At 38.6% G+C, this 22,763-nt stretch overlaps 1 protein-coding gene across 4 annotated transcripts in view; it reads right to left on the bottom strand.

Moving 5' to 3' along the window:
- LOC126185194 (apolipophorins) overlaps positions 1-22,763 on the bottom strand; it is a 126,039-nt gene that overhangs the window by 22,798 nt on the left and 80,478 nt on the right. For all 4 annotated transcript variants that reach the window (XM_049928063.1, XM_049928065.1, XM_049928062.1 and 1 more), the window contains exons 30-41: positions 17,199-17,365; positions 16,565-16,974; positions 12,346-12,493; positions 8,614-8,764; positions 7,649-7,843; positions 7,017-7,243; positions 5,071-5,247; positions 4,826-4,975; positions 2,699-2,870; positions 1,851-2,026; positions 1,545-1,765; positions 920-1,218 (exon numbers count right to left, since the gene is read on the bottom strand). In XM_049928063.1, coding sequence (XP_049784020.1) covers positions 920-1,218; positions 1,545-1,765; positions 1,851-2,026; positions 2,699-2,870; positions 4,826-4,975; positions 5,071-5,247; positions 7,017-7,243; positions 7,649-7,843; positions 8,614-8,764; positions 12,346-12,493; positions 16,565-16,974; positions 17,199-17,365 — 2,493 coding nt within the window. The remainder of the gene's footprint in view (positions 1-919; positions 1,219-1,544; positions 1,766-1,850; positions 2,027-2,698; positions 2,871-4,825; positions 4,976-5,070; positions 5,248-7,016; positions 7,244-7,648; positions 7,844-8,613; positions 8,765-12,345; positions 12,494-16,564; positions 16,975-17,198; positions 17,366-22,763) is intronic.

The following is a 22,763-nucleotide window of genomic DNA, read 5'->3' as shown; positions in this document are numbered from 1 at the left end:
AGATTGTAAATGTGTTTAGTATCCAGCTGTAATCAATTTCCAAGGAACAGAGAAGTGCACCTCATCACTGAGAAAGAGTAATGTCCAACTACATTAGTGGCCTCTGGCTGAGGCCCATAAGCACAAAAACTTAACAACAAAAATATTGTGAGTTATTTTCATCCACACAAGAAACATAAGTATTGAGAGTAAGCATGTTGAAATAATATGGTGTGAAATGACATGCTTATCTTAGAAACGTAGTTATACTATTGCTATACTGCAGATTAAAGGAAACAAAACTAAAAATATTTACTCATTGTGATACACCTTAATGCTGATTTTAATCTCCAAATGAGCTATGACCCTTCTTCAAAAACTAAGTATATTTAGGTCTTGTGACAGATCTGATGATGTGTTGAATGGGTGATGTGGGCAATACCTAAGTGCTGAATACACTTGTCATATGGCTCCTCAGTGTCTACATATATGCACCTGTTAGAAAAAAATAAATATAATTGTTACTATTTTCTTTTGTCCACCTCTGTACCTGAGTTGTTAGTGATGTGACTGGCATGCAGAGGACCTGGGTTCAATTCCCAGTATTGTCATTGATTTTTCTTTGGTGGTGAGATTGTAACATGGTGCACTCAGCCTTGAGAGGCTGACTGAGGAGCCATCTGAATTAGAAGTACAGACATCAAGCTCTAGAAAGGTGACAACAAAATGGTAACCACAAACGACCATATACAGTACCACATATCATATGACAGAGGACGAGATGGTGAGAAGGTGGCATCATGTGGCCCTCCAGGCCTGTTTAAGGATCAAATAAAGGCTAAAATAATCAGAACAGCAACACGCTCTTAGTGCAAAAACTCTAAAATTAAAATGTTATAGTGGTATATTCTTCTCTTCCAATACAAATTTGCAGTCTTACCATTTGCCAAGTCAGCAAGTAAGGACAGGTATTCTTTAATATCTGCTTCGTGCTTCTTGAGAATTTCAGCAACTGAAGAAAGAATATCCACTATGGTCTGGGCAAGTGTCTGTGTTGTTTCAACAATTCCTTCTACTAGCTGATTATATGTCTCTTGTAATGCAGGTAGTGATTTCTTCAGAGCATCAAGGATGGATTCTGCCAACTCATTAAATGTCTTCAGTAGTGCATCAATAGTAACAATAATGCCATTGACAAGAGTTGTTACAACTTCAGTGGCATCACCAATTATTTCTCTCCTGTAAAATATAAAAAAAAAAAAAAAAAAAAAAAAAAAATATTACTACCTGAATAAACGTGTAGTAGATGCATTTGCATGAATTTTTATGTTTAATTTTTGCACTTACATGGAATAATAAGAATTAGAAAAAGAAAAATGTTCTTTCTGAAGTGGTTACTTATTTACAGTAAAATCTTTATTTACATTTATTTCTCAAAACCTAAGAAAAATGTTAACAACACTTGGCTTTATGATTAGTCAAACTGACACAAGAAAATTATCTTGCCTTCATCTCTTCCTCCTCACCCATTTCCCACTGTTCTACAACACTGTGAGCATACGTACCAGTTTTCGGATATCTCCTTAAGAACTTTGTCATTCGTAATTTCATTCTTCAAAGCATTTATCTGAGTTTCATAAGTGTTTACAAAACGTCCAAAATTTGGTAGACCACCTTTTAGTGACTCTGTCAGTCTAGTGACCTCCTTGGTTATTTCATTTCCTGCTTCCTGAGAAATTTCTTTTGCCTTATTTAAAACTTCTTTAATGTCATTTTTATGTGGCTCCTGGAAGCACATAAACAGGGTCAGGATAAAGCTTTAATGATAATCAGATACTGTGTTAATGACTTCCAAGCAACATATTTCTTACCAGTACAGACTGAATATTTTCTACAGACCACCTGAATTCAGGTTTGCGATTATCTTTTCTGGCTGAGAGGAAGGTATAGAAGAGTTCTTTCTTCCCTGATTCTGAAATGTAATCGGCTTCCACATGAACACCATCTGATAAATCTGCAATCAGTTCTAGCTTCTTATTTGGTGTACCTATAAAATGTAAATGAAGAACTGTCATAGTTAAAAATCTTATTTACTCAACAAAGAAAAGTCAGGTACACCATACAACTGCAAAGTAGTCCATCAGTTACAAGAAAAGTTTTCAAATATTACATTGACAATGAAACTTGTTTGGTTTATTAGGCAGTGCATATTCATTTTAGATTCTGTCATTACTACTAGAAGACTTGATCATAACTCCACAAGGCTTGGTTTCCACAAAACATTTCATTGATCATATGTTTTGAGAACAACACTTCCTTTTCTTCCTTACACCTGTGGTGATAAGAATTATGCATGTTCTCATCAAATTTTGGAAGCAAATTGTGGCAACTTAAAACAACTATGCTCTGTAAATGAGAATGGTGTCTTGACATAATGTAAAGGGCAAAATCCTTAGGAAAATTTTATCCTGAAGATTTCAATTTAAATGACGCACTTTACATCAGTCTGAAAAAATCTTAATCCAGGTGTCAGCAGAAATGTTGCTAATAAAACCTAATTAGCCAAATCATTATCTGAAAATAACTGTGTCTTTTTACAATTGTGGCAGGAATTAAATTGTAAAGAAATATATTTCTGTATATGTATTTATTAATCCTTGTTAAGGTCATAAGATATGCAACATATAAACTTTCATATGTATCACTGTTTTTCCCTTACCTTCAGAACTAACAGTGCCTTTGACAACTGGGAAGCCTTTGTTTTCACCTTCAAAATGAATCACTGATGTAGGGAGGCCAATGATATGTACAGATGCATCAACAGCAGCATGTCTGTTACTTCTTTTTGTGCTTGCATCAATATGAAGGAGATGATGATTGGGAACCTTTGCCTGAAATTTTAAAATAATAAATAACCTTCAATATGTTTATGTCTATTGACAACACATGCCTTTCTATTTTAGACTCACTGAATAAATATGCCCATTAGCTTAGCCTTATCAAATAAAATTAAATAACTTTGTTTTTTGTGTGCAAAATGGTGTTTTCAATACATGCATGTATATGCAATTAGGTTCAGGCAGTGTTAATACATAATAAAACTTTATTCATGATCATTTCATAATATTAAAAAGTTAGTATTTGACTCACTGTAAAGATTAGACATTGAGTTGCAGACAGGCATGACAAAAAGGCTATTACATGTAAGCCAGCAACTTAGTGTACTCATAGTCATATATATGTGAACACTTCTTTCACAATAGTTAGTACTTGGGACAGTAAGCACATCATTTCAGATAATATATCTTTAACAGAACATCAAGCTATTTAAATAAAAATACACCTTTTGGTTATCCTCAATAAGAGGATAACTTTAAATGGTAGTGAATACAACACCATTCATACATCTACATAAATTCTCTGCAAGACACTAAATGGTGCGTGGCAGAGGTTACCTTGTAGCACTACTAGTCATACCCTTTCCTTTCCTCACACATGCAGTAAATAGTAAAACGTCCCAATGCAGGAGTTTATCTGACTCAATTCATTACAAAGAACTGTCTAGAATTTTTGTATGAATTTAAAACCTTTACATTCTGTTTCTGAAATAAAACTTCAGTGATGCTAGTCCTGAGACATTTATTCCACTGCTATAACCCTGTAAGCACCCCCTGGATACACGTCACTGCACAGGGTCACCAGTGTGCTACACTTCAAATAGTCTACCAACAGCAGCTGTCCACAGGTGAGCCACCAGTGGCTGCCTTTGGTGGGTCACAAGACTAGTGCACACAACGTGATATCTGCCATGCCACCTACCAGAGCTCTCCTCTATATAAAGTTAGTGCAGCTGGTGCTCATCCTCTGATTGCAACCCATTGCTTATTGCTGTCTCAAATGATCTGCAGTACTTCAATGAACAGGGTAATCTTCATTTATCTGGTGCCAAAATATGTCAAACCACATTGTCCTAAACAAGCAGACCAACTGTTTGCAAGCTTTTGGTTGCATTAGTTGCTCTGTATTCTCAAGTACAGGTTTACAGTGCTTCTTGAAGTTGAACACATACAAAATGAGCAGTGCTGTGTGTTCAAATACTGGTATCACACAAGAGGCTGTTTATGTGAGGCTAGGTTGATAATTTCACAAAAAATTTTTTTTTCATAAACTTAAATTTATACCTCCACATTATCTCCATTGAGCTCAATGAATTTAGTTTAACAAGACCCCATCTTTTTTTTTATTCCTTCACAATTTTTTTTCAACTATCACACTCATATAAAGTAAAGATAATGCCTTCATTGCATAGAAGTTCTTTTTTCCAGATTGTTTACTTTTGTTGTATCAATGGCCAACATGCAAGCAGGAGCATTGCCCTGGTTGAAGAGAATATTTTTACACACTAATATTAGTCACTTCTGCTCCGTGCTTTATTATTTTTCTTGAACACACAAATTTCCAATTATTCCTATTAATGGCAAGCACTGTACAAAAATTCGTAAGTTAAGCAGACAAAAATATGTAGGCTAATTCGAACCACAGAGAGCTCTGTGAGGTGTCTTTGTTATCAATGTAATATACTGAGGTTCTCATCTCAAGTTATCACTTTCAGAAAAGAACCCGCTTACACAGCCAGTAAAGGAGCACAGAGTCTAGTCATTCCAAAGCATTGTACAAAATGTAATTTGTAAATATGATAATGACTGCTTAAGGTTAAAGTCCTGGTAAAGACCAAAAATATCCTACTACCATAATCAAAACCAGAAAATTTTAGTCAAGTGAACTATAAAGTAAAATTATATCACAACACTTTTGATTATATTTGACAGAATGCTGAAAAACTTACATGCACAAGCAACTTCTCACTTGAAGCTTCAAACTGAAATTCAGACTCTTTTATTCGTTTGTCTTTCTTGTACTTCAACACAGAGTGCAAAGTAACTGATTTAGTAAGGATTGTTGCTTCACCTCTGCCAGTTACATCCAACTCATGGCCCTATTAACAAAAAATTAATTATAACAAACAAAAAACTCAAGTTGGAAATGTTTTTATAATGTGTAGGCAAAAGCTGAATATAAATGTAATCAAACCTTGCTTTTGACATCAAATGAACTCAGTAGTTTTAATCCATCATTCTGCTTTTGTTTCACAATATGAGACGAAACGGAGATTTTTTGATTCCTTTGTTTAAATATATCAACTTCCAAATTACTGTCAAAAAGTTTATCTTCAGATCCTAGCTGAATATAGCCTTTCACTGTAAGGTCCTGTAAATATATACATACACATATTATGTTATATATTATATAGCAGCCTCATTGTGTATAACATTGGGTAGCCATATAACTTAGTTGTAGATGAGGCAAGTGGCAAGCTTTATCACTAATAAGACTGTGAAACTGTAAATAATTTATGAAGGCAACTAGATAAAAAAAAGACTATGAGTGTCTTTCTGGAATATTACTCCTTGTAGAACTGCCACTGTTCTGAATTAAGTCATGATAATGTGTAGATAATTAGTAGAGACATGCCACTGACCGCTGGTTTTCATTTCTCAAAAAACTTTTCTCTAAATACTCTTAACAGGTTGAGCTGTCATACACCTAAAGTACTTGTAATTTGATGGATATCTCAATACTGTCATCTTGTCAGTTTTGGCTTGTACACTTACACAACATTTTAGCTTAACTTGTTCTGTACATCTTTCATCAATACCTACATGGTGTTGCTTCAGACTAATGTCATGCAGAAGGAAGTTGGATGAAAAATATAGGAGAACTGTGATCCTGAAAAGTAATACAAACTATTTTGGAGGGTAACAAAAGATTGCTTGTCTACACTGTGTATCATCATTTGAGTGATACAGTTTTTCTTTACTCACAAGGGAAACTCCCCATCACAGCCCCCTTAGGTTTAGTAGTAAGATAGCCCAGTGGACAGCCCATCAAAAACTGAACACAAACCAAGCACGAAAAAAGGAAGAAGGTGCACTGTAGAAAAAAATAGCATAAAAAATAGAAACAGTGAACAGTCCAAGCTTAACAAGTGCAATATTGAGCGAACATCAACTGCTGTGTTGTCATGGTTAAGTGGTCATGGTGTTAGACTGCAAAGCGGATGAGCTGTGTTCAGAACTCCCTTGTGCTATTTATTTTTATTTTTTTCCCAACATTATGAACTGTCCATCCCATCAATGAAATTTTTGTTCTCTTTCTGCAGACTTGGCAGTTGTCACGCTATACAATGGTTATAGAATCGCAAACATGATGTACAGTGAGAGCAGGCGAGATACCAGATAGACGTCACACAGAATGCAAACAACAAATAAACGGGTGTGAACTATGTTACAACAAAGGAATTCAAGAGTCAAAACTTCCAAAACAGAATGCAATTTCAAAAATGTTAAAAACATATGTTTTGACAGAACACAGAGAAACTATGATTGTGAAACTGTTGCGTTCATTTGTTGCAGCTTATGTGACAAACTATTATGTTTTCATCATTTCCTTGGGAGTGATCACATTCACATTCATATGAACACCTATATCGGGCAAAGAGGCATATCTCACTCACTAACAAGGCGTACAAATTAGGTGCATCGATAAGAGATTCCTATCATATGACACATGTAACATCACTAATGCTGTGTATGATAGCCCAGATGTGTTTTTCGGTGAAGGATTTGGCCCATTCATTGTTTCTATTTTGCTTTTCTTCATAGTTCATTACACCTTCTTCCTGTTTTCATGCTTGATCTGCATTCAGTTTTTGATGGGATGTCCACTGGGTTCTCTTACCACTAAATCTGAGAGAGGTGCAATGGGGAGTTTCCCTCGTCAGATGGGAAAATGCTATTAATTACATATGTGAACCAGCTGAACCTCCTGGTGAATTCCACAATATTTGTAGTGTTATATCAGCGCTGAATAATACTGGCAAAACCAGTCACACTAATGTTAGCTTCAAATATCTGAACTATTAGTGTAAAACAGAAGACAATATAATATTTAGAATTTATTTACATCATTTCACTTACCTTTTCTAGATTTGGATGTGTGAACCTCAACTGACCTACATATTTATCTGTACCTTTGTCTTCAACTTCTTCTAATAATAGAATTAATGATGAGAAAGAATTAGGAAGACGAGTTTTGTCTAGCCAGACACTTGCACTGATTTGCTGTTTCCAGTGATTGGGTTTGACATCTGGTGCTACTTTGACCTCAGCAGCAATTACACGGCTTGGAAGAGTCACAGTGAAACCTGATGATTGTAATAAAGAAAATCTCATATTCTACATGAACATGACATGCACAGTGGAGACATAGATTCTGAAGAAAATGAGTACAAAATTAGTTGTCTATTAAAGATTACACACATCATTTGCATTTCTAGAATACTTGTTTGCATTATAAAATATGCTTTCATTTTTTACACTTTTTCTGCATTTCAACATGGCAAACAGCCTATTTTAAGAAGAAATATCCTGCAATTAGCTAATGCAGTACACAAAAGAAAGATATTTGTAACACTTCTTTTCAGAGTCAGAGATCATAATCACCACCACAACAATATTTTTTAGTGCATCACTTTATGAATGAGAAAGTTTTGCAACCATTCCATTACATATTATTTATGGATATTTAAGTAGCACATCTTGATACATACCACCTCCTGTTTCCTTTACATATGCCTTATACTTGTATGTTGTGTCTCCATTATGACTTAAGGTCAGTGAAACTTGTTCGTCTATAAACCAAAAACCTCTTCTTACAGTCTCTGCAGTAAGTGCTATACCTGTGTCAACACCAACACTCTTCAGATCTACTAAAAACACTAAATCATGAGTTGTTTCCTTTGCATCTGTGAAGGAAGTCAGAAAAAATAAATAAATTTCACTAAGCAAGTTGAATATCTACTTATAAAGTATTACTTATTGAAACAAAATGTGCTTGCACTACTACTGACAAATGTATATGCTTAACAGAATGAAATAGGGGCAGTACTCAATATTGAACTCGCAGCATACAAAAATTGTAATAACAGAAGTATAGTGGTGTTATCTGACAGTGCAGTCATTCATCTTATGCATAAGAACTGTTGAACAACAGATGGGCACATAGGTATGGTGTTGAATGTAATTAAAACATCATTCCTTTCCCTGTAACTGCTGTCTGTGGTTCTATCAGTTACAGCGTCATGGGGAAAATTTGCTGTGTGTGTGTGTGTGTGTGTGTGTGTGTGTGTGTGTGTGTGTGTGTATAATGTTTTTCAATGTTTTTATAGCTGAACTACAGTAATTAACAATTTCTCTGTGGGCACATACAATGCTTATTGAGTGTTATATATATAGAGGGTGCATTATTTCACTGATATTATTGTTTATCTGGAAATGTGATAGACAAGCTAACTAGCTGGAGACATGCAAAAGTTGGTTTAGATGATGCAATACAAATTCAATTACTTTGGAATTCTTCTTCACATGTCTATTATGTATATGCTGCATTCATGATTATGAATAATGATATGTTGTGGGAGACAGTTATGGAGCAACTCTGAAGTTGTCATTTAGATATGGGAAGATTACTTTTCTACAAAACAGAATCAATGAAGAGTATATTTAGTTTTCTTACCAGACACTGACACTTTTGACTGAATCTCAATAACAGCACAATTAGGTTTTCCTTCAGAACACTGTCTTCCTAAGGCATGGAATTCTTTGTTTGAAACTTTCAGTTTGTTGTGCAGTGAACCACGGCCCGCAACTTCAAATTCAAGATTATACTACAAAGGAAAAATAACATATTAATGTTTTAAAGTTCTTTTAAGAAATACAAAATCATAAAAGTATCAAACACAAATAAGCATACATTCAAAGACTGTAATTATGATACTCCAGTGCATGGATTCAGAAATAAAATAACCAAAACTAATTACCGCTTTTCAAACTTTCAGGACCACTGAGTGTATCAACACACAGGAACCTTACCAACACAAAGTTATACTTCAATTTTGTCATTTCCTGTCCCTAAAATCACTTTTGTAATCAAACTTGTCAATATCCTTCTTTCTGGTCTATGCACTTAAAGAAGTAAACCCTATTCAAATGCAGGATCGCTTAACAACAAGTAGCTTTCCTCTGCCATTAGATCTATGACAGTTTGCATTTATTCACTAATCTTACTGGTTCCTAAAATTATACCTCTTTGTTGTCCCATATTTTCCCTTACACATACCAATGCAGCATCTCACATATGAGCCACTACCAGAAAGTATATATAAAATCAGTTACTATAACTATCAATTGTTTCTAAACTGAATCCCATACTACAAAGTGCTATTTTCATAGTTGGAGGAAAATCTGTTAACCATCAATACATTCTTCACATCATGTTTGTAAATTTCTGTTAGTCTTGAACCTGTTTTCTCTCCTTTCCATAATAATTTGATCGGTACAATAATAACATGAAGCACATGCCAATGAACACCCACCTATTTCAGTATACGGCCCTGGCAACAACTCAACATAATTTTGATAACATTGTCAATTTGTATCAGATTAAATATAAGTTCTCTTTACCAAGCAATCTGGATTTGTCCACCAAGAAATTGTTCAACAGAATTAAAAAGTGTGCAGTAGTAAATATTTTGTATAGGCAACATGAAAGATCATGTCACAAGTTGTTGGGAGTTACCTTGTTATCATAATTTTGGCTCTACATCAGAGTTATGGTCCTGCAGAGCTACATAAAGGGAAAATACACCTATGCATACTTAGTCACATTTGCACAGGCTATATATTATTTCCAAACCTGGTAGGAGTTGTTAGAAGACAAAAGACAGTGAGTCACTAAGTTTTCCATCAGATCACTACTATCTTTAGCACTTTAACAGCAATCATGAAGTGAGTAGCATTGTAATAGTAGTTACGTAAGGGAATGTTGGTTTTTAGAACTGATAGTGAAGTAGTTGTGACATATTAATTAGTCACTTTTATGAAACCTTTAAGTGTTTGTTATTTCAGTATGTGATTTCTGTTACCATAGGTTGTTGGTAGAAAATGTTAATTATTTGTATACTGTCAGCACTGCATGAGAAAACAAGAGCTTGTTCCGGCAACACAGTTACTCTCTCCACAGCAATCCAAATGATAGGTGTGGCTTTCATACTCTGCTCTCCAGTATACTACTGAGTTAAAGCAGCAGGCAAAAGTACACAAATTATGCAAGAATAAGGTGAGTAGTTCTTGGTCCAACAGTAAATCATTGTCTCTTAGATCAAAAATTGAAACAATCATATTGGGCCAGTGCACTTTGGTTATCTAAACCTAAAAGTGAGATCTTCAAGATCTGAAAGAACACTTGCTACAGTTGACATTATCTCTGTTGGATTAATAATTTCCTTGGGCCACAGATTTCTGAAAATGTGGGAATAATTGGAAGCAGAAACAAGGGTGCCAAACCTTGTGAGTTCTGTAGATGAATCAAAAATTCATATTTAAATATCCCTCAAGATTTAATTTTACCAAACATCTTTGTTGAGATATGCTCTGCTCTGAAGAATTTTTTCCCTTTCGTAATCCAGATGTCTTCACACATAATTTTGTCATAGAGTTTATCCATAAAAATTTTACGTTCTACACTATCCAAGGCAATCAATAATAAAAATTTCTTTTGCATCAAAGCAAACACTACACGTAACCTTTCTGATAGATGAGACTGACTTCACCTATTTTGGAACAGAGAAATTAACCCACTGCTTTCAATGCCAACTGCTATTTCATTTCTGGTGTTAAATGTGAATCATGTCTTATCCACAGTAGTAAAGCTGTGTAATAAAACAGTTCTTTCTCAATTTGTTCTAACATGGTTGATAAATTTGTTTATGCATTTGTATTTGGTCAGCACTGAACAAATGTGGCACACATCTTGGATAGAGGTTGTTCATAGTTAATTCTCCATGTAACATGTACAGTGTTCTTTTTTCTGATATGTCTGTGGCATCAACTATTTCATACGCTTTAAACCATCTCATACGAAATTTTGGAATTGTTGTTTCCATCTGAGTTGCATCTTGGAGACATCCTTCAGATGGTTAAGCTGCAAAAAGACACAGTCACTCAACTATCCATTTCTTGACTGATTAATGGGTGACTCCATATAAACAATTACAAAATTTGAATGAATTTCTGTTGATAATAAACCACCCAAAACACAGAATTGTTTACACTAAATACACAACTACCTTAAAATCCATATAAAAACAGATACATAATGGGTCAACTTGACACTTCACTCTTTTCCTGTTCAACATGTACCATCATAATAAAAGCAAAAGTTCATTATCACCACATTAGTTCATTGCATCAATTTTTTAACATACTGTAAAATGTTAATTTTATATTTATTATATTAATTTGCAGAATTTTGCTGTGCACATGCTGTATGGTATTATGACAATTCCTGTATCATGTATGTGATGCAAAGGATTTTAATGAACTAAACTAAACATCAACATATATGTCCCATGTCATGAGTTTATCATGTTGCCCTGGTATAGTAATAATATATTCTATTAAACAGTTATAAAGTCCTATTGGTTGTTATCTTTGATTTCATTCCTTTCTTCTTCTTTTGCATATGCCTCTTCCTCCATTTCCCAGCCTTATAATAAGTACAAAAAAAATCAGCTGACCTTCGTTATACAGTTTCATTTCAGATAAAAATAAACACTCCTGTCTGATACATAGTTCTGATGTGGTATTTATAAGTTTTGTATTACTTGTTTTATGTAGAGAGCTAGCCTCCTAGGGCAAAAAATCTTTTCTATTTTTCAAATGGTACAGATCTATTTTTAATACAGTTTTAATGGTTAATCTCCACAAAACAACTGGTAAAAACTGTGTATATACTCCTGTGTTCTCCACTCTTTTCAAGATAGCTTGGACTTTATTTACTAGCATATCAGTCCCACAGATGTGAAATGTGAATTCAGTAAAGTATATCTATCTTTCTTATTAACTGTTTGATAATTATTCTTGTATAACTACTGTATGCAGGTAATCTGTAGGTTCTGGATCACATTCCTATTCAATCTGAAAATGCTCTCATTTCCCTCAATTTACTCCTCTCTTTTCTGGTGAAGGAATTGCAAGTTCCTTACGGTAATGAATTTGTTGCCTTTTACTTCAGTTTATAACTTTTTCCAGTTGGTAAGTTTAAGTTGATACACTCTTAATAGTTATTTTGAAATAAGATGTTCAAAAATATATACCGAGTTTATAAAAGTAACAAACTGATGTGATAAATGTAGTTTATACAAGACAGGATAGCCTTAAACTTCCTGGCTTATTAATGAAGTATTACCTCTACACCAATTTCTTTATCACTTTCCTGAAGGAGATTCTGTCTTGAAGAACGGAAATTAAAATTATGACCTTTGTCTCCAATTCTAACTTGGCCATTTCCACTATATGAAATTTTATTGTTCTCTGCCTTGCTGTGGAAATTTGTACTGAAACAGAATAAAACTTTGAAAATTATCTTTACAACAATGTATTAACAACTAATATTAGGAAAATTACTGCTACATGAACTACTTCACTTTATCTTGATTGTTTGGCTGTGAGCAGAGAATGACAGAGGACTGGAGAACAGTACACAGTCAATTTTTTCCTTTTATGAATTCAGACTGACAATTATGTTTAATTTTCATCTCGTACATGGATTGGATGAAAAGTAGTAGCAACATTGCTATGATTCATAATAAACTTGACTGACAGACATTCACCATATTACATGCCCTCTCTATAATCGCCCCACACCTTGATCACCTTCCCCATTACATATGGAAGGCGGCGTACACCATCAGCATGTCCATCTTTGTTGATGTCACGCAAGGACTGCACTACGGCACAGATGATGTCTTCTCTTGTGTTGTAGCATGTGTCACAAAGAGACTCCATGATTTTGGCAAACAGGTCGTAATCAATGAACTCATATTGGGTGAATATGGTGAATGTTCCAGTATCTCCCACCACCACATACTCAGGAACTCCTGCATCAGGTTCACCATGTGTCACCCTGCATTGTCATGAATTATGACGAGATGCAGTGCCAGAGGATGCCATCGCCATCCTGCATTGGGTTCACCATGTGTAATCGTGCATTGCCATAAATTATGACGGGATGCAGTGCCAGAAGATGCCATTGCCATCTTCTCAGTGCAGGACAAAGGTGATGTCACAAGAAATTGCAGTAGTAGGCTACGGTGCCCATCTGTTAAAGTGCTTGAACTGGCATCCCGCACTTTCAGACAGTGAACACAGCAACAGACTTAAAATACCGCTGGCATTACTCACTGCAATCCTTCATCTGACATTCTGTTATCAGCTACAGACTACTATTTGACACACATATTTCACATTACAATAGTGTTGCCACTGCTTTTTATTCAAATCTACTATGTGCACCAAAAGCATAAACAAGCATTAGCTAAAACTGTTACAAATCACATTTTTGTGAGGAAGTGAAAGATCACACAATATAGCTCAGTGAAACTTGGACCATATATAGAAAGAACTGCTACAGACAGTACTGAACAATACAGAAGGTAACTGAAAGAAATATGCAATGAGACACACAAAAATGACATTTTTATTCAAGAACAGTAATTACACTTAGGTCACAAGTATTTGTGATGACCCATCGACATTACAAAAGGTGGGACATGGTTCTTAAGAGGGTGAGTGATCACCATGGATGGCAGTGCATGCTCCACGATGTGGTCCCATGGTGACCAAAAGGTTACTAAGGAGTTTTTTCAATACGGCATTCCATTCCTCTACCAGTGTGATTGACAACTGCTGGATAGTCATCGGTGCACGTGGATGTACCGCAGTGTGTCTCCCCAACACATCCCACATGTTGCTTGATGAAATTTAAAGCTGGGTAATAGGCAGCCCAGTCCACTCACTCATTCCAAGAGCTCTACCAACTGTGCAGTTCAACGCGGCCCTGCATTGTCATCCATAAAAATGAAATCAGGGCCGAATACACTCCTGAAAAGACGGGAGGTTTGGAGCACAGTGTGCATATGTGACCACTGAGTGTACCATGTTCAAAATTTGGAGGTCAGTACCCTCATGCAAATTTAAGACTCCCCATACCATAATAGCTTTACCAACAAAATGATCATGTTCGAGAATAGTGGATATAAGCTCACATGGTGAAAGATGGAAACACATAAAGCATCCATGCACTTTGCTGAATGTGATTGTTTTGGTGATCCAGGTGTTATGGTTTGGGGAGGCATGATGTTGCATGGGAATACTGACCTCAAAATCTTTGAAAATGGTACACTCATCAGTCAACATTATTGTGACACTGCATTCCTTCTGCATGTGTGTATTTTCAGTGGTGCATTAGCCCCGATTTAAATTTTATGTACGGTATTGTGTGATCGCATTGAAGAGTGCAGGTGAAAGAGCTCTTGGAATGAGAGGATATTCAACAAATGGACTGGCTTGCCTGTTCCCCTGACTTAACTCCCATCAACTCCATGGAGGATGCATTGGATAAATGTAGTGCAGCATGTCAACATGCACCAAAGACCATCCAGCAGTTGTCAGCCTTGCAGATAAAAGACTAGAACTCCCTATCACAACAGCTCCTTACCAATCTTGTGGCCAGCATGTTGCAGATCATGCATTTCCATCTGTGGTTATAAAACTCACGTAAAAAAAAAAAAAAAAAAAAAAAAAAAAAAAAAAAAAAAAAAAAAACCACGTTGAATGACTGCAGGGAGGACATTCATATTAACAGGACATATACATTAGTATGGTCTGCAGCAATGATTAGCATTTGAACCATGTCAGAGTCAACACTAATATTGTAAAACGTGTTTGCGGCTCTCATTTTCGCTATTAACCAAAGGTAATGGATCAGTGTGACAGATGGGCAGGATGTCTCACAGACGTATGCGCAAACCATATAGTCAAATCAGTGAGTTTGAAAGGGGGTGCATTATTGGCATGAGAGAATGTGATGCATCCATCTAGGAAATTGCTGCTGTTGTGGGATAAAGTGTTTCGGCAGTACAATGGGTGTGTGCCATAGAACACAAAGAGGTGGATCAGGTCGCACCACCCAGACCATCGCCCGAGAAGATCGACACCTCATCTGAATGGCATTACAGGACAGATCTGTGTCCTCGTTGGCTCTGGCGCAACAGTGGAACATATCGTACACTATCAGGAGTGACAGTCCATCGCTGTTTATTATGGAATGGGTTATGTGCGCATTGTCCACTTCTCTGCCTACCTTTAACAAATGTGGAGAAATATGTTAGACAGCAATGGCGTGTGGAAAATTGTCACTGAGGACAGGAATGACATCAGATAGTGTTTTTGGATAAATCCAGGATCTGTCTATTTAAAAATGACAGGGGGAGTGCCATCACAGTGACTTCATTCGGACAAGACATACAGTGTCAACTCAAGGACTTATGGTGTGGGGGTGCTACTGGGTACAGCCACAAATCACAATTAGTCTGTGTTCAGTGTGATCTACATGAATCATATCCTGCGATCTGTAGCCATACCCTTTCTGCACAATACCCCAGATGACATTTTTCAGCAAGACAATGCATGACCACATGTTGCAGCATGAACATGCCTTCTTTGTGTCACAGGATGTTGACCTGTTGCCCTGGGCCACAAGATCACCAGACTTGTAACCAATCGAAAATGTGTGAGATGTGGTGAAATGATGGGTGCAGACCTGTAACCCAGTGCCAACCACCACAGATGAACTTTGGAACCAGGCAAGTGCAGCATGGGTGGCTATACCACAGAACACAATTCACACCTTATACGCATCAGTGTCATCATGTATAGCCCAAGTTATCAAGGCCCATGACAGATCCCGTACCTACAAGGCAACAGGACATGTGCTGCAACAAGGTGACTGAAATGCTAATCATTTCTAGAGTACACGTATATATCCGGTGAATATGAACATTCTCTCTTTAGTCATTCAAGTTGTTCTGTTTTTTGTGTACATGAGTGTACATCCTGCCATTTTTGATGTTCAGGGGAGGATCATAAATCACGGTGATTTCAGTGTAATTGTTGTCCTTGAATAACTGTGTCATTTCTGTTTGTCTCACTGAGTATTTCTTCAGTTACTTTCTGTACTATACTGTAGCAGTTCTTTCTATGTATGATCCAGGTTCATAGAGTTATGTTACTTGGCAGTGACACATGACAGAGAAGTTACTTTCATCTTCAAGTTTTGCAAACTAGTGTATTAAAGAAATAATAAATGTAATAGGATGTTGAGTTCCCAAATGCAGTTTTTATTCACAGTGTCATCTTTGTACTTCTTGAAGTGAAAATATGATAAAACTTTAAACTGTATTCACTGTAACTTGAACATGTCACAGGAATTACTCATGCATCAATTTTTTTTCCACACACACACACGTGCACTCACTCTCTCTCTCTCTCTCTCTCTCTCTCTCTCTCTCTCTCTCTCTCTCTTTTCATTAGCTACATTTTGTCATTTACTTCTGAGTATCACATACCTGCCAGAGAAAACAACTTTTTCTGCTGATTTTGCTGTAAAAACAATTCGTTTACTGCCTTTTGCAGCTCTCTGGCCTGCTTCTAGGTGCCATTTGTTGAAATTAAACTTTGGAGAGTCTATGTCCAGTTTAAGATAGAAATCATCAATATCTAGCTTTATGTCACCATTGGCAGTCAGATATCCACCACCAAAAGAAACCCATTGCAGTTCAATAGCTCCATGTAACTCACTGTCACTTTTTCTCAGGAAGTCAACAAAGATTTTGGATGTTCCTGATGGTTGTACTGCAACTATGTCAATTATTGGAACACCTGGAGCAAATCCTAAGGATCCCTTAACATCAGTTTTCTTTTGATCTGCAATGACTGTCACTTCAAAATCAATTTTATCTGCTGGGTTGGCATTTTTCTGAAAACATAATAAAAAACCATATTTACTAATAGAGTTTCTTTCGAAGTTAATAGTAACAAACAGCCCTTTTAATACTGGAACCACAAAAAGCCGAACTAGCCACTACATATATATATGCAAAATTTTCAAAAATGTATAGCCAATGCCAACAGTCTCACACAGTTTAACATAAAAAGCCTTATTTATAATATGAAGTAAATAGTAAAAATACGTTACTTTACCTCCACAGATAAAGCGACATCCAAGTTGCCAAATTTTTCTGTTGGTGATGTAGCTTTCAGATGCAAAATGTGTGGTTGATTATCTGGCGTAAACTCAATATCAGTGGACACTTTGGCTTCCTTATTGTTACCCCATTTAAAAGACAGGGACCCAGCCTTCTTATTATCTATAGTAAATAAATGAAAGTGAATTAGTGCATTCAATTAGTTTCACATATCAACAAAGAACATTTGCACACATTTGGAAATTAATTTATATGTCCATAGACTCCTCTTCACTTAATATGTAACCTTAGTATGATCATTTGTTTTGCAGTAAATTTGAATAACTGTTCATTAATTTCTGCTGTTTAAAGTTTGAGTGCATTGTATGGGTTTAAGTTTAATATCATAATGGAGATAACACTGCACATTGTATATAAACTTGTGATATTCTTAGCATCAACTACATGGGACTTACAACCTGTATAGCATATATATGAGGGGACTACAAAAAGTAAGTTACATCTTTCACCCCACACTAAGACCATTGTGTAACCAGAGTGACACATTGTCAGAAGAGAGTACATGTTGTGGGTTTGCTGCAGATACAGTTCTGCATCATAGTGTGGGAATGAAATGCTGAGGCAACTGGAAATATTCGCCAAGTTGAGGTACATGGGACAGTATGAGTCTCGTGGACAAAACATTTAAATTGCACACAGATTTAGTGTGAAATTCTGGTGGTAATGGACAAATCAAATGATGTATCCAGCTGTACTGAAATGGCACCAACAATTTGACCAAAGTTGAACAGACATGGGTATGTTGATCAGAAAATATCAACATCAACCACAGATACCAATGTCCAGGCAATTGATGAACTGATTCCCAACAATTTCAGGTTTCTTGACAATGAGGGTGCTCTCACAGTAGTTCTCAGATGGCTCCATGAGTGAAGAGTGCATTTCTATCATCAAGAAATTGAATGATTTGTAGAATGTTCTGTCTGTTGTTTACTATTGGTGACTAAGTTGAAATGTAGCGCAGCATTCAATGGAAGTTATTTGTCTGACATAAGAATGTGTCACTTATGTTTTGTAGTTCCCTCATAAATCACCAAGTCTGTAGGAATTACATGCTGTGATTTTTACTTTCAAGTAGTACTTTGCTCCCCCCCCCCCCCCCCCCCCCTCCTCCCTCCTTTTTTTCATACAAGTTTAGGATTTCCCCCATCACAGTTACAATTTGCACTCAGAGATGTGATATGAGTACACCTTATGATATAGGTATTTATGAAGTAAGATAAAGTTGCATGTTGACGTGTCTCTCTCTACGGACTGTCACTGTTAATCGAAATGCACTTATGTTTATCCAATCAGGTTGGTTGGTTTGTGGGGCTTGAAGGGACTAGACTACAAAGGCCATCGGTCCCTTTTTCCACGACCATGAAACACCCACAAGGAAGAAAAACAAGCAACGGAGAGGACAATGGACGACACAGAACAAGAAAGACATAGACAAAGACTAGAAAAGAGGAATTAAAAGTACACAGAGTGTTACAGTGGTTGGCTGACCATCAAAACAAAACAAAAAAACGAAAAGCCAACCATTAAGAGACACACTAAAAAGCCCAATCTAAAACCCTAGGCCAAAGGCCAGACTCAACACAAAAGAAGGAGACAAACTCTCAGATCGAGTGATAAAAGCCCACTGCATGAATAAAACTCAAAACTAAGCCTGCCATGGCAGCGTCATCCATTAAAAGTGCATGGAGCATATAATGCAGCGCATATATCTGCCTGAACACAGTTAAAAGCGAGCAGCCCAACAGAATGTGGACCACTGTCAATGCTGAACCACAGCAACCAAGAGGTGGGTCCTCGCGGCACAATAAATAACCATGCGTCATCAAGGTGTGGCCAATGTGCAGCCAGCAGAGTACAACAGAGTCCTTGCGAGAGGCCCACAAGGAGGAGCACCACACACTGGTAGTCTCCTTGATGATCCGATGTTTGTTGGGTGAAGATAGGGTGCGCCATTCATCATCCCAGGTACCAAGGACCTTCTGCCACAAAACCAAATGGAGATCACACTCCAAAAGGCCAATCACCAAAGCAGGTGCACTGACAGACTGTTTGGCCAGCGTGTCAACACGTTCGTTACCCGGGATGCCGACGTGACCCGGGGTCCACACAAAAAGCACGGAGTGGCCACAACGGGCAAGACTATGGATGGACTCCTGGATAGCCATCACCAGACGAGAACGAGGAAAACACTGGGCAATAGCTTGTAATCTGCACAGGGAGTCACTACAGATAACGAAGGACTCACCGGAGCAGGAGCGGATATACTCTAGGGTGCGAGAGATGGCTACAAGCTCTGCAGTGAAAACACTGCAGCCATCCAGCAATGAATGTTGTTAAGATTGTTCCCCAAGAGTAAAAGCATAACCAACCCCACCAGCAACCATTGAACCATTGGTGAAGACTACAGCAGAGCTGGGAAATGCAGCAAGGATGGAAAGAAAGCATCGGCAGAGGGCTTCAGGATGGGCTGAGTCTTTTGGGCCTTGTGCCAAATCCAGCTAAAGGTATGGGTGGGACACACACCACAGGGGTAGACATATATGGGTCTGGAAAAGTGGTGGGAGAGGGAAAAACTCAAGCTCAGAGAGAAGAGACTGGACGTGAACCACAATTGGACATCCCGATCAGGGCTGCTGTTCAGGAAGATGGACAACCGAGTTGGGGAACAGAAGATGGTAATTTGGATGCTCGGGCAAGCTACAAACATGTGCAGCATAAGCGGCCAGCAGTCGTTGGCGCTGGGTCCGCAATGGAGGGACACCAGCCTCCACAAGTATGCTGTCTACAGGGCTTGTGCGGAAAGCTCCAGTTGGGAGTCAGATCCCGCAGTGAAATATGGGGTCAAGCAACTGCAACGTGGAAGGCGATGCTGAACCGTAAGCCAGGCTCCCATAATCGAGACAGGACTGAATCAATGCCTGATACAGTTGTAGAAGGGTAGACTGATAGGCACCCCAGCTGGTGTGACGCAAGCAATGAAGATCGTTAAGATGCTGCCAGCATGTTTGTTTAAGCTGCTGAATAAGAGGGAGCCAAATCAACCAGGAATCAAAAACCAATCCCAAAAACCAATGCATCTCCACCACAGCAAGAGGTTTGCCATCAAGATAAAGCCAAGGCTCAGGCTGAACAGTGTAACGCCGGCAGAAATGCACGACCCAAGTCTTGGCGTCCGAAAACTGGAAGCTGCACGCTATGGCCCAAGATTGTGCCTTGCGGATAAAGCCCTGCAGCTGCTGTTCAGCAACTGCAATTCCAGTGGAGCTGTAGTATAGGCAAAAGTCATCAGCATACAAAGAAGCTGATATGGACGTTCCCACAGCTGCAGTGAGTCCTTTGATAGCAACTAAAAAGAGGCAGACACGTGAGACTGAGCCTTGCAGGACCCCATTCTCCTAGACTCAGGAGGAACTATGGGAGAAACCAACTTGTATGCAGAAGGAACAAAGCAACAGGAAATTTTGAATAAATATCAGTAGCGGTCCCCTAAGACCCCACCCATGAAGCGTGGTGAGGATGTGATGTCACCATGTTGTATCATATGCCTTCCACATGATGGCAACTGGATGCTGACAGCGGGCAAATGCCATACGGATGGCAGACTCTAAGTAGAGCAGATTATCAGTGGCAGAGCGGCCCTTACGGAGCCCACCCTGAGACGGAGCCAGAAGGCCCCAAGACTCAAGTAGCCAGTTCAATTTCGGGCCCACCATGCATACGAGCAACTTGCACAGAATGTTGGTGCGGCAAATGGGGTGCCAGGTTTCAACACTCGTATGACAATACTTTCCCACCATTGTGATGGGAACTCACCCTCAACCCAGATACAGTTGAAAAGCTCAAGAAGGTGTTGCTGGGAGTCCACCGAGAGGTGTTTGAGCATCTGATAGTGGATGCAATCTGGCCTGGGAGCCATATCAGGGCAAGTGGCTAGGGCACTTTGGAATTCCCACTCACTGAATGGGGCATTGTACAATTCGGGGTGGCACTTATGGAATGAAAGGCTCTGATGTTCCAACCGCTCTTTCAGGCAGCGGAAGGCCAGCGGGTAATTCTTAGAAGCAGAACTCTGAGCATAATGCTCCGCTAAGAGTTCTGTGATTGTGTCTGAGTCAGTACAGTCTGCTCCATTCAGGGAAAGCCCAGGTTTCCTGACGGGCGTCTGATGTCCACAGAGCCACCTTATCTTGGTCCAAACCTGCGATGGAGAGGTACGGATGCCAATAGTGGAGACATATCTTTCCCAGGACTCCTGCTTCCGGTGGTGAATAAGGCATCGGGCTCCGGCATGGAGCCGCTTAAAGGTAAGGAGGTGTTCCAGTGATGGGTGCCGCTTATGATGTGGGAGGGCCCACCTACAATCTCCAATCGCCTCAGCGATCTCCGGTGACCACCAAAGCACAGTCCTCTGCCAAGGGGACCCAGAAGAACAGGAAATTGCAGATTCCACTGCAGAAACAATGCTGGTGGTTAGCGTGTAAACCACCACATCAATGACGTCATGAGAAAGAGGCTCAATAGTGGCAATGGAGGTGATCGAGATCCAGTCAGCCTTATTCAAAGCCCATATGGGGAGGCGCCCAGAAGATAGACGCTGTGACAGTGACAGAAAGATCGGAAAGTAGTCACTACCGCACAAGTTGTCATGCACGCTCCATTTGACAAACGGTAGAAGGCCTGGGCTGCAGACTGAAAGGTCAGTGGTTACGTACATGCCATGTGCCACACTGAAATATGTGGAGGCACCATTATTTAAGAGAGAAAGGTCGAGCTGTGCCAACACGTGCTCAATGACAGTGGCTCAGCCTGTTGCCACCAAGCCACCCCACAAAGGGTTATTTGTGTTAAAGTCGTCCAGTAATAGAAAAGGTGGTGGCACTTGGGCTATCAGTGCAGCCAATACATGTTGTGGGATATCACCATCTGGTGGAAGATAGATACTGCAGACAGTAACAGCCTGAGGCGTCCACACTCGAACAGCGACAGCCTCTAAAGGTGTTTGAAGAGGTACACACTCGCTGTAAAGAGAGTTAAGGACATAGACACTGACTCCACCAGATATCCTTGCATAAGCTGCCTGATTCTTATAATAACCCCAATAGCCACAGTGGGTGGGGGTTCGCATCACCGGAAACCAAGTTTCCTGGAGAGCAATGCAGAAGAAAGGGTGAAGGCTGATAAGTTGTCAGTACTCAGCAAGGTGGTGGGAAAAACCACCAATTCCACTGGAGGATAATATGATCGAGAGGCTGGGTAGGCATTGAACATTCAATGAGGTGGTTTATGCCTCAGGGTCACCTGCTGCCACCAACTGATTTCCTGAGGAGTCGATATCCACTGTGTCTGAGGGTCCGGTGAGATCCAGGTCCTCAGCAGACGACAGAATCTCCATCTCATCCTCAGACGCAGAGCTTGTAGGTAGCAGTAGGGTGGGTGCCACCACAAGTTCCTTGGTATTAGGGGTCTTTCTCTTGGACTTTTCTTCACTGATTCAGTC

This window comes from Schistocerca cancellata, chromosome 4 (assembly GCF_023864275.1).
Source record: "Schistocerca cancellata isolate TAMUIC-IGC-003103 chromosome 4, iqSchCanc2.1, whole genome shotgun sequence".
Classification (NCBI taxonomy): Eukaryota; Metazoa; Arthropoda; class Insecta; order Orthoptera; family Acrididae; genus Schistocerca; species Schistocerca cancellata.
The sequence above is the reverse complement of the archived record's forward strand: the minus strand, read 5'-3'. Positions and strand labels throughout refer to the sequence as shown.